The sequence below is a fragment of the Crocodylus porosus genome, unplaced genomic scaffold, assembly GCF_001723895.1.
Source record: "Crocodylus porosus isolate Cpor-Errol unplaced genomic scaffold, CroPor_comp1, whole genome shotgun sequence".
Taxonomy (NCBI): domain Eukaryota; kingdom Metazoa; phylum Chordata; order Crocodylia; family Crocodylidae; genus Crocodylus; species Crocodylus porosus.
In genome coordinates this window covers 262,629,841-262,642,136 of record NW_017728886.1, presented here as the reverse complement: position 1 = coordinate 262,642,136, position 12,296 = coordinate 262,629,841, and the positions used below count along the sequence as shown (strand labels likewise).

The window sequence follows — 12,296 nt, the reverse complement described above, 5'->3', positions numbered from 1 at the left end:
CTATAAACTCACTAGGGGGGGCCAGAAGGGTTTGGGGGAGACACTGTTTCCCCGAGCGCCCCCTGGCATAACAAGGAACAATGGACACAAGTTATTAGAGAGGAGGTTTAGATTAGACAGCCGCAAGAACTACTTCATAGTTAGGGTGGCTAGGAGCTGGAGCCAACTTCCAAGAGAAGTGGTGCTGGCTCCTACCCTGGGGATCTTTAAGAAGAGGCTTGATGCCTACCTGGCTGGACTCATTTGAGTCCAGTCTTTTCCACCCCCCCGGGGGGGGGTCAGGCTTGAAGATCTACAAGGTCCCTTCCCACCTGACTTCTATGATTTTATGATAATATATGATGCCTTTGAATATTTGGAAGGCTTTCAGAAAGACGGAGAAACACTGATCTTGCTTGCTCTAGAGGATGGGGCGCATGGCTATGAGTGAAACTGCAGTTTAGGAGATTAAATCTCAGGAAAAAAATCTGACTGTAAGAATAAAAGAAGAGCAGAACAATTTGGTGAGGGAGGTCCTGGACTGTCCTTCATTGGTGATTTGGAAGAAGAGATTGAATACAAGTCTGTCTGGGATGAACTGGGAGTAACACATCCTGCATCTCTGTAGGGGACTGGACTAGATGGCATTTGAACTTGGATTTCTATCCATTTCACTCTTAGGGTGCAGACAGAAGTGACAATTTTTGCCCTGTCTGGCCAGAGAAAGTAGTGACCACACACAATTACACAGCTGCAGACAGCTTCAAAATTGGGTGAAAATCTAAACCTACATTGCATGGGAAGTCAGCTGAAGATATTTCAAAACACAGTGTCTGCTGTAACATCTGTCTGCACTGCCTGCCAGCCTCGAGATGTTTTTAGACTGGGAGAGGGGAAAGGGAGTAGAGGGAGTTTGGTTTCAGCCCCCACTGGGGGGTGGGGTGGGTATATTGGAGACCCCAAGGTGGGGGGCTCCAATTCACCCACCCCCCAGAGCTGGCTAGGAAATGCCTTGAATGAGCTCCCTCTGCATCCTCCCCCCACTCCTGTTCTGAAACAGGGGCAGGCTGGGAGAGAGGAGGGTCTTTACTAGGGGAAGCCAGCTGCAGGCTCCCAGCCAGCAACTAGATTTCCTCCCCAGGAACCGACAGTGAACTTCTGTTTGGTCCGGGGGAATCATTGTAACTCAGAGCGCTCCCAGCAAAGTGTTCTCAGTTACAGCAGGGAGCTGCACTTCTGTCTGCACCTTTAGTTTCAGAATAGCATCCTATTCTTTTCACCAACCAAGGTTATAATGGGATATGGTATTTTTGCTGTCAGAAATGATCATGGATTATATATTGTTGTCAGAAAGGAAAGCGGTGGAATTGGGATTTACCTTTGGGGACTAGGTGAGCAGTTCTGTTTCCTGCAGATATGAATGCTGTGGTTTTGAGGAGAGTCCATCCCATCGTCCACTTGGTTTATTCAGCATTATCTTTCATGTCAGCATTAACTCGTGGAGGATCCCATTCTGCATTGGCTATTGGTAGTCACAAGTGTTAGTAGGCAGGGTCAAGACGAGCACTGGAGCATAGCAGGGCTCTCCCTGCTCTCCCCCTCTCTTTTTCCTTGGGGACTATGGGACATCTTCAAAGTGATGGGTCCTAGTTGTACCTTCAAAACCCTTTGCTCTTCTCTGAAATCCCAGGCACATTGTGTTGAATTTCCAAGGCACTTCTGAGAGACTGTTTTTCATGGAGATAGTCTGATCTATTCCAAAACGTGTTTCCAGCTGGTTTGATGAGGAGAGGAGCACTTCAGTTCTTATTTTGCACCTCCCTAATGTTTAAAAAAGCAGTAACTACGTTTTCTAACCCATACTCCTGCTTAGATCAAATGTGGTATCGTCATAAAGGCCAGGACTGTATTAATACACAGAGCAGCGGATCTTTATTCCACTCCATCACTTTCTGTCTCAAGGTTGCCTCTTACAGTGTACTTGGCAACTGTACCTTGGCTCTCATCTCCATTGCAGCAAGTCATAAATTTCTGCTGCCTTTTTGCGTGTGTGTATACACACAGACACACGCAGACTCTATTATACCCCAAAACCCCCAAAAAGGGGGACTTGTTTGTTTGCTTATTTTTTCCTTTTTTAAAATACTGTAATGGAGACATGAAATCTCCAGGAGAAGGGTGCAATAGTTACAACTATTTGATTTGCTGCAATAGTACTATATTTAGCACTTATTTAAGAAGGCATATGGCTTCAACACATGGCAAAGGGAAAGTGAGTCAGAAAAACAAAACTATTTGTATTGATTTTTCTGGTCTCTCTTGGTGATATTTTTCGCATTATAATGCTTGGGGTTTATTATGATGCTGTACTGTTCATTCAAGGAATGTCTGTGTGCCTTATTTTCAGTGATGGAAAGCAAAATTAGCAGGAACTGTGAGTGCCTGTAAATTTTGGCAATGGCAAGAGAAGCTGAAGGAAATAGAGGAACACATACGGTTTAGCAAGTAAACAATCTGGCCGTGATTTCTGAAGACACCGGCTCCACCAAAATTAAGAGGAGTTGAGATGCTCCATAGCAAAAGAGGAAGGATGGCACAAGCCTCAGGGTGCCAGCTGGGCACTTGAGAGACCTGGAGTCAGACCTGACCCTGCCACAGACGTCTAGTGTGACCGTAGGAAATTCACTTTGCATGTCGCCTGTCCTTATTTTTTGTAGTATGAATTTAATAGGGTTGGAAGGAACCTCACAAACCATATAACCCAACCCTGGGCATGAATGGAGGGTGATGGTCCTAACCTGTCCCAGACAAATGCCTCTTCAGACTCTTTTTTGAAAACCTCCAGTGAAATAAATGCCGCAACTCCTTCCACTGTCCTAAGGTTTTCCCAGTTAGTTCATGCCCCCTGAGATTTAACCTCAATCTGCTTTGCTTTGTGCATTGCCTGTGGTGACAAAGGAGAATAATTGTTCTTCCTCCTTCTTATGACAGCCTTTGAAAACTGCCTTCGTTTCCATTTTCCAGACTAAGGAAACTTAGTTTCTTCAACCTTTTTCATGTATGGCTTCAACCGTTTCATCATTGTTGCCCATCTCTGGATCCTCTCTAGTCTCTCTACTTCCTTCTCAAAATGTTGTGCCCAGAACTGGACACACTAAAGCCTAACCAACGCCTAGTATAGAAGTAGTCTCACTTTCCACGTCCTGCGTACACAATTTCTGTAGCACTTCTCTTCCTTTCTCTGAGATGCCATGTAAATGCTATAAATGGGAACAGTATAAGTACCCGAAGCCAACAATGGTTTCCCAGAACTGTGTGTTTACTCAGAAAAAAACAAGTACTTAAGTCTGCATTACTATTCAGACAGAAATAGCTTTAAGGCAGAAACCAGGCTTACTAATATCGCAGCTTTCTTTTATATATGTTCTTTCACGGTAACGGTTTCATTAAAGGAAGGCTTGGCACAATCCAGTGTCTTCGTTTATTTGAGCAATAACAGAATTGTATTATTTTTTTCTTAGACATTGAGAGGGTCGGGGGGTCATTATCGTTTAAATAATCATCTTATTTCGGTGCTGGGTACTAAAGGAATAGTAATAGGCTTGTTTTTTTGCACTGCTTTTTTTTTTTTTTTTAAATTCAAGATTATGCAATCCCAAGATCATGTCCTTTTTCTCTAGTATTATGTATACGCATTTCATACACGCCTTTTCACACTCATCCTGGGAATGCAAGCACTGCTGTACTGGATCAGGACTATGATCGAACAAGGAGTAGGCTACCGCCCCAGGTCCAACCGTGGCAAGCATCTGAGGAAGAGTATGAGGAAACCAGGGGTGTGCAGAGTGGCTATCCCTGGTTGTACCCTCCCAGCAAGCAGCAGTCACAGAGTTAGGGATGTACTGAAACTGAGGTCCCATCCCTGGGACCAGTATTTAACACCTCCGGGGCATCTTTTCCAAAAAAAATGTCTCCCCCGTGGGTTTATGCTCCACTCTGGCATTGATAGTATCATAATTGTATGTGTAGGGTTGCATTTAGAGGGAAATAAAATAAATGTTGGTGCCTATACAGTTATTGTCTAGGATATTAGAAGCGGCTTGATTGCATTGCTGCACCCTGACCTGAAGAAGGCGTAGGACAGGTTTTCACTAACTTATTTGAGCAGGGCGGAACAGAAGAAATGATGAGTCAGTGCGTGTTTCTCCTCTTCTGTTCTGATAGAAGAATAAATTATTTTGGCCCTCCTTGGAGCTGCTTCCCCCCACCACAGGGCTTTTAGCCACTCTGAGCAGTGAGTAGCTGGCAGAGACTGAGTAAAGGTATTTCCCGTCAACCCTTGTTCTTCCTTACCCCGTGCTGTTAAAGTTAGTATATAAGCAGAACCGATGGAGGTGGAGAAGGGTGGGGAGAAATTAGGGCTGTCTTCTTCCTGAACAGTTGGAAAAGGGCTGAGGCAATCTAGTCTCCCGCGATTAAGAGCCATGCTGTACAGAGCAGAATTTGCTTTGGGGTGGGGGGGGGATGTTTTAATTCATTTTGTCTGGAGGAAACACATTTTCCACACCTTTTAACATTTTCATTGCTGAGGTTTGCTGTTTGTTTTGTAGGCAAAACTGGCATAGGTGTTTCCAGAGGGTTGTGTTTCCATCGCTGAATGCAAGATTTATGCTAGATGAACTAGTCCATTTTAAGATGACTCACCATGGGATAAATCGCAAGGGTTTCTTGATAATCTGTGGTATCTTGTGAGAAATCTTAGAGTCAAAGGGTAGCGGCATTTGAGATGCGTATTATTGCTTATTGCAGGAGCACTTTAGTTGGGTCGTAGTTAAAGTTGAGAAGATATTTATCTTTTTTTTTTTTTTTTTTACAGTTCAAAGGTCAAATTTTTTTCCAACTGCTCAAAAATTCACTTGCTAAGTCAGACTGCCTCAACATTTGTTTTGCCTCGTGGACGTGCCATGTAAAACGGTGGCCTGAATTTGGGGTCATAAGAGCAAAGGCAGGCTCCCCCATGCCATGAAAAAAATGTTTCATAAAGCGCATAAAGCTCTACCCACTTCTTTTGTGCTTGCTGGAGACTCAAGCTGTGGCTCTGGCTGTCTTCCACCAGATCCCAGCTCGTGCCTGGCAGCTGCTGACTTGTTGGAGAAGTCATATTAAAAAAGGTTAAAGGAAGAATTTAGCTTTCTAGACGGTGGGGTTCACATCCGTGTGCCAAACAGATTGTGGTGTGCAGATGGCCGGAGACCGTCCTGTAGGTATTCTAGCTAGCTGGCATTCATGCAACCTGGGGAACTCAAAAGGGCATTTTCCAGGCTTTGAATCTCTGCGTTGCCCAGACATTGCAAATGTGAAACCTGTCCCAGGGAGCAGTCGGAGAAGGAGCTGTAGGCATGTCTCCATGATGCGATGCTGGTGAAGGATTTTTATGGAGAGGGAATCAGGGCACAGGAGGGAATTCGATGACCCTCAAGCTCTTTTTGAGAGGAAACGAGTGACATGTCTGAATGCTGGCTGCAGGGGGGGTCTATAGGAGAAAGGACTATAGCAGGGGGCTATAGAAGAAAGGGATTTGGGGTTGCAGTGAAGGGAGGGGGGTGAAAGGAGATAGGTAGTTGACAGGCCAAGATTTGGATTGAGGGGAGGATAGGTACATAGGAGGAAGCAGGGTTGAGTGACAGTGGTGAGTGAAGATTTGGGGCACTGTAAATCCCATATTTCTACATGCACACTGGGATTTGGGAGTGGAGTGTGAGCCCCTCTATCTGCCTGCCAGTGCACCCTCTCCTCCCCCTCCCATTTTACTTAGGATCAGGGCACCCCCAAAAGTGGTGTAGCTGTAAGACGCTGGAAATGAGGAAATGCAAAATTAAGGCACTTGTGTGGGGGAGAGGAGAGAAAGTAGAGGCATGGCAGAGGTGCTGGGACCCAGCTCAGTGTGCACTTCATCCTACAGAACCAGTAGGTGGGTGACCCTCCAGTCAGCTGTGGCATGTGAGATGTGTACTTCAAAAATGAAAGCTTCAGCAAGCATGGGGCATATTTTTTTTTATATGGCCATAGCTGCAAAAGTACCAGTGGTTTCATGCAAAGACAAGTCAAAAGGGCAGTCTCAGTCACAGGAAAGGGAGAGATAAGCCAGTCTTCATTCACATCAAGTCACGGCAAGCAGCATAGGAAGAAATTTCCAAGCTTCTTAGACACAGAACATGTCAGTGGGGACCCTCATCCCTGAGAGCAACTCTGTACATTATCACCACTCCAATGGACAAAGATTGGGAAGGCCTCTTTGGAAATGGCACCGGGTTCTTGACTTTCCAGCACCGCAGCTGCAAATGCAGAGGCCTGGGGCTGCTTCAATGAACCCAGACTCCCCCGCACAACATCAGTGAGTTCTGCTTCAACTTGGACTGACGCAAACCTTTCTTAATGCAGAAGTAAAACGGCCGGGTTCAGCTCAATGTGGCACGGACCTCGGCAAACCCAAGAGCTAGTGTTAAAGCCCATGACTAGAACAACCTTAGCTCTTGCCCCTACCTTCTCCCTCCCCGCGAGCTGGCAGTAGCCACCCATGCTCCAGTGACAATGGCAGCTAGGAGTAGCTGTCTTCAGTGGTGGGGGGTATAGCGGGAGCATATTGGCAAAGTTGAGGTGGTGGTAGTCATACCCCCACCCAATGAAGGGGAAGTGATGGGTCCCTAGCAGGATATAGTTAGTTTGTCTTGCTTCAGCTGGGAGTGAAGAAGTTCAGGTCTCTAACAGCTTACACATGTCTTCTCATTATTGGGCTAATTGCTACTGAGGTGGGAGATGATGGAGGTCAGTCGGTTGGAGGTGAAGTGGGTAGAAGTGTTTGATGGCACTCTGTTCCTAAGGGTGAAGGCAGTTTTGAAAGCAGAGGGAAGGAGCTATAACACTTACCCAATATTTAATGATATCTCTGGGGCTGGTAAAATGAATATAAGGCTGGCATAGGCAGGCCCTGTTTAGTAACATCTGATGGAGCCTAACCTGTCTTCGACATGTGATGAGCAAGTCTTTGTAGGTTGTAATGCAATGACAGCTGTCTACATTTTGAAAGATAGGAACAAATTAAAAATTTCAACTGGAGAAAAAGATTCTGAAATTTCAAACTACAGAAGAAGTCTTCTGGATAAGGATGAGGTAAATCCACCTTGTATTTCAGTGTCTTATCACAATATTGCTGACCCCACGATTTAATTGAGAGACAAGGTAGGGAAACAAGCATGTGGTTGTTTGAAATCCTGTGATCTTTCAGTAATACCTTCCCCTGCCAAAGGGGGAAAAAGAAGGCTTTGGCAATCTGTTTCCTGATTTCTGTTTTAATTTGGTAGGCGAGAAGGGGGAGTAGGTGAATCGTACCACAATTCACAAAGAAACTGGGGCCAGCTGTATCACTAGAATGGCTCCAGGTGATCAGAATTTGCCTATTTGCACAGATAAAGTGGCAACTGAAACCTTAAAAAATAAGTTGTGTGTGTACAGGTGTGTTATGTATTAACCCAAAGTATCACTGGCCTCTCAATATAGCAGACACTGTGTCCCCTTGCAATGGCTGAGCTGCCGGCAGGGACATTCACTCTTGCAGAGGAAATAAAGAGCCCTAAGTGTCTGAAGTGGCCATCGATTCACTCTTAAAGCAGTGTATGTGCGTTCAACTAAACCCCAGCCTTTATAGAGTAGGAACACAGAGGTCCTTTGACACAGCAAAGCTGTTGCTATTCCACCGTGCCCAGAGGGGCAGGTTGTCGGCATCCTGTCTAAGAGCCCTGCTCTCTCAAAGGACCAAGTACTGCTTTCAAGCCTTGTGTAGCAGTTTCTACAGGTGGACGCAGAAGTGCAGGCTGCCTTCTTCACAATAGCGTGAGCGAGTAGGGCTCAGCGTTGGGCGTGATTAGGCAGCTAGCGTGCTGCAGCGGTTTGCTCTGCAGCTCCGCAGATGACTGCGAGTGTAGACCTCCATGCATCGAGACAATGCCAAATTGCAAAGCTGCTGTGGGTTTGAGAAGGGACTTTGCACCACGGCACTGTATTAATTCACATGGGTACATGACATCTTTGGGATTGTTTGCTGTCTTTGAGTTTGACCTTCTCAACAAAAAATGGTGGCTGTTACACCACCTTGCAAATCTAGCTTTTAAACCAATTACATCTTGGCAGTGGTCCGGGTAGGAGTGTGTTTAAGATGAAAATCACATTAAACGTTCCATCCCCAAAGAGAGTCAGTATATCAATATCCAAATCAAATAACATAAAGCTCCTTTTGTCCACCAGAAAGGAATGAGAATACATTATATCGGTAATTCAATTTCCTTGGTATCTTGCAAATGATGAGGTTTAAATTAAAATAAATATGACTGTGTGCCGTTGAAGAGCTAATCAGGCTCAAGCCTTTTAGCTGAAAGCACAAGTAAGTAAAAGTGAATTTCTCTGGACTGTCTACACTGTATGTGCAGGAGGAGTTGGGCGGATGAAAAGTTTTGTGTGGTCCTCGGTTTGCCAGATACAAATCAGCGTTAAGAGAAATGACATGACTTGGTTTGAGTTTCAGCCATATGGACTCTGTCATTAATGTCCCCAGGTCTGATCTGAATTTCAGTAACTTATTTTTTCCCACAGTATATCTCCTGTTAGACGGCAGACTTTTGCAGGGTCACCTTGGCCTGACCCCAGCAGCCAGGTGATAGATAAATATAATTACGGAAGCTCAATTTATCTGCTGGCCATGGCCTATAAGTCAGTCCCAGCTTCTCCTTTTTAAGTGTTACAAATAAAATTCACAGTTGGAAGTCTTCCCCGCTGCTTCATTACTAATATACTCTTAGCCGGGGCTCCTAGTTGTAAATAATATGAGAAGAGCAAAGCCAAAGCAAAGGTTTTCATATAGCAAGATTGCCTCCTCTTGACCTGTGTGTGTCACTAAACAGTGATTGCTCAGACCTCCTAAACAGCACTAGGCCTTTGCTAAAGATGTAGAATAAAACCCGCTGCCTACAGACCCACATGCAAGAAAGCACGTAGTGAATGTGCATTCCTGTGTATAAAAGAATGGATCTAATGGCCTGTTCAAGTAGGGATCACAGCCTTATCTCTCTTCCAAGACTGCGAACCCTGCACTTCTATAGATTTGCATTAAGGTCTGGGATGTATTTGGTAGCCGTGTTGGTCTGAGACAAAAAGTAACCGCCTATGGGGACTTTCTACCATCTTTAATTTTCCCTGAGCCTAATGAAAGGCATGCAAGTCCGAAAGCTCACAGAAAAAGATAGGGTTTTTTTGTAATTTCTTAGTCGACCTAATAAAAAATCTAATCTCTGAACCAAGGTTTCTGTTAAGGACAGGAGCACTCTCATATCACCGGGTTGATAGAATTGAATTCCAGCAAAGCATCAGCCGACCTCTGCTTGTGCATCATGCTCCAAAAGTTGGGGCTCCTACAGGATTCAAGTAGGGGTCTGGTTAGGCCTGGCTTTGAGGAAACTTTGAAAGGATATTAGTCCTCTGAAGTAATAATGTTATTTCCTGGATTTCCTGTTAAGCACTTTATAGTGCAAGACTCCTAGGTGACTTATGGATACAGTCAGGGCCAGATTAACCCTTTAGTGGGCCTTAGGCAAACAAACTCATGGGACCCCAGCTGAGGATGATTTTTTTTTTATAGTACTTTTTTCACTCAATACTTATAATATGTAAAATAATCACAGCTGGGCCCCTTTTTCACTTAGGGCCCTAGGCCTCTGCCTGGTTTGCCTATGTGTTAGTTCGGCTCTGCGTACAATGGCACCGAAAGCTGGTGAATCTGCAGCTAGTGTAATACACCATTTGAAGATCAAACAAATCTGGTTGCACCCACTCCCAGCTGTGTTTGGGCATGAGTCTATTTATCCCCATCTAAGAGAGCATGGCAATTAGGTCAAGCTGTAGCAGCTCATGGTTTTAGCGCTGGAGGTCTCCACTATTGTCTCATCTGTGTAAGCCAAAATGGCAGCTGTCTCGTTCTCCAGATCCAAAGACGGCTTGGAAAAGTTTTTTCAGGCTTTTTCTCCATTGAGTTTCATTTTCAGGCTCCTTTGCACATTTGCATTTCACCTTATAGCAGAGAGGGGTGGTTCTGTTGGCATTTCCAACCCAGTAATAGGGCTTCCTGAAAGTGTCAGAAATCCCAAGATCCTTCTCTTGTTAAGATTTGCAGCCAAATTTTGCAGATCCAAGTCATTCTGATAGACACCAGAAATCTACAGTCTTGTGTATTAAGCCTCCTAGGAGAACAATTCAAGGCTTATCCTTCATTAGGAGAAAATGTCACCAAAATTAATGCTGTTGCAAGGTCAGCAACTCCCACTTGGAAATCCAGCCTGTCTGCTTCAGTTTAACAGTTGTTTTCATGAAATGCCTAGGCAGGGGACCTTTATCCTGCAATAACATTCTGACTCATTAACATCAATTATCGGGAATTCAAGTGTTTAATTACAAGTACAGATACAATGGGGCTGGTTAACGGGGGAAGTCAACATGTACAATACAACATGATCTCATTGCAGTAATCAAATCAATGCTCTGTTGTTTTGCACAGGTGACTCCAGCCTCTGCTCAGCCTGTGTTCATGAGAACAACGTCTACAGCAGAGTGTTTCAGATCTTGTACAGGAACGAGGAGATTGTTCTTAACGAATCGATGAACTTCAGGGTTCACCTCCTCCTAGATGGCGAGAGGGTAAGTTCTTCTGAGAGGTAAATACAGCAGAGAGAGGCCGTAAGTGCTGATCGCAAGCTTTCCACTGGGTTCTGAGACCGAGTGGAAACCGAGGACCCAGGCCAGGGTCATCCGTCCTTTGACTGGCACTGGGTTCATGTGGCCTTGTCCGTGTGCTTTCTCTTGGAGCACAGGAGAAGTGCTCAGTCTTCAGGTGGACTTCATTTTTTCTCCCCGGATCTTCAAGGGTGGTTGTACTCATAAGGATGGGGGTTCTGGAGCCACCTTCCCTCTGAGCTAATGAGGAGGAGGAGGGAGGATCAGTAGTGCGTGTCCCTCTGCAATGTAGGGAAAGGTGTTGGTGCCATACACGGACCGTGCTCACACTAGCGTCATGGTGCATTCTGCCTTCCAACGCTCCATCTGCACAAAAGCCAGCTGCAGCGCTACCAATGGCTCTCCATTAGGGCGTGAGCCTCATGGCATCTGCTGTTCTTACAAAGTTTCCCCAGCTTCAAAAATAAGGCCCTGGTTTGGCCTTCAGGAAAACACAGGACACAGAATGGTTTGGATTAGGTCTGGAGATGTAAACCCTCCTCCTTGTCTGGACCTGAATTTCAAAGCGGACCAGATGCAGAGTTCCTGCATTAGCTTGCTTCAACCCCCATGCAAGTGATAGAGTTAAAGCTGCTGAAGAATTGAGCTTTCCCTCTCCTTTTTCTTGCATATGGTGTGATCGATCTCCTACTTTGTCTGCATAAATGTTTAGTTCCAATTTCATTTATGCTCCCATTAAGAGATGGATCATTGCAGCCTTATCAATGATTGTTAGAAAACCATTCTGACAGCTTACTACAGATTAGTTTTCTCCTTACCTTGTGCAATGTGTGCACTGGAAAACCCTCTCCCCTCAGGGTCCAGGGACTTTCATGAGGGCTGAATGGCTATGAGCTGAGATGATTTTATATTCATATTCGGGACAGTGTCACTCCTGCTGGAAATAAAACCTGCAAGATTCCCCTCTGATCAGCTGAAATTCATTCCTATGACTGATGCATCTCAGCCTGGCTTGAGTAATAAGCTCCTTGGGGAAATAACAATGGCCTGATTTTCTATTGTCATGCAGATTTGACACACAACCTCCTGATTTGCACTGGTTTAAAATGGAAGGAGAGTCAGCCCCGTGTCACTGCATGTATTTACACAGCTCCAAATGCAATTAGTGAGCCCCTGGAAAATATGAAGTAACAAGCAATGATAATTTTGTGTCACTCAGAAATAACATCACATTTTCTTCCAATACTTGCAACCTTTATTTGTCACATAGCTGTATCCCTATGCTGCCTCTCTTCCCCAGAGGTAAGAAGCACCTAGGTAAGTAGCACGTGCTTCTTGGTCTGACTATGAACAGAGGACTCTCCACTCATGTCTCTTTCCTATAAAAGGAAGGGATGATAAATGAATAATAAAGTTAGACTGGGTGATATGAGCTTTTGAATTAATACCCTGTTTGCATTTTGGCTGCCGGAGCTCAATTTAAAGAATATTGCAGTAAATAAGCTATATGCATTGCTACCTGGTACTTGCAAGATTTTGGG

The 12,296-nt window shown here is 44.9% G+C and overlaps 1 protein-coding gene across 1 annotated transcript in view; it reads left to right on the top strand.

Moving 5' to 3' along the window:
- Positions 1-12,296, top strand: part of FAM135B (family with sequence similarity 135 member B) — a 228,211-nt gene that overhangs the window by 98,374 nt on the left and 117,541 nt on the right. The window contains exon 3 of the mRNA XM_019553091.1: positions 10,580-10,719. Within this exon, the coding sequence (XP_019408636.1) occupies positions 10,580-10,719 (140 nt within the window). The remainder of the gene's footprint in view (positions 1-10,579; positions 10,720-12,296) is intronic.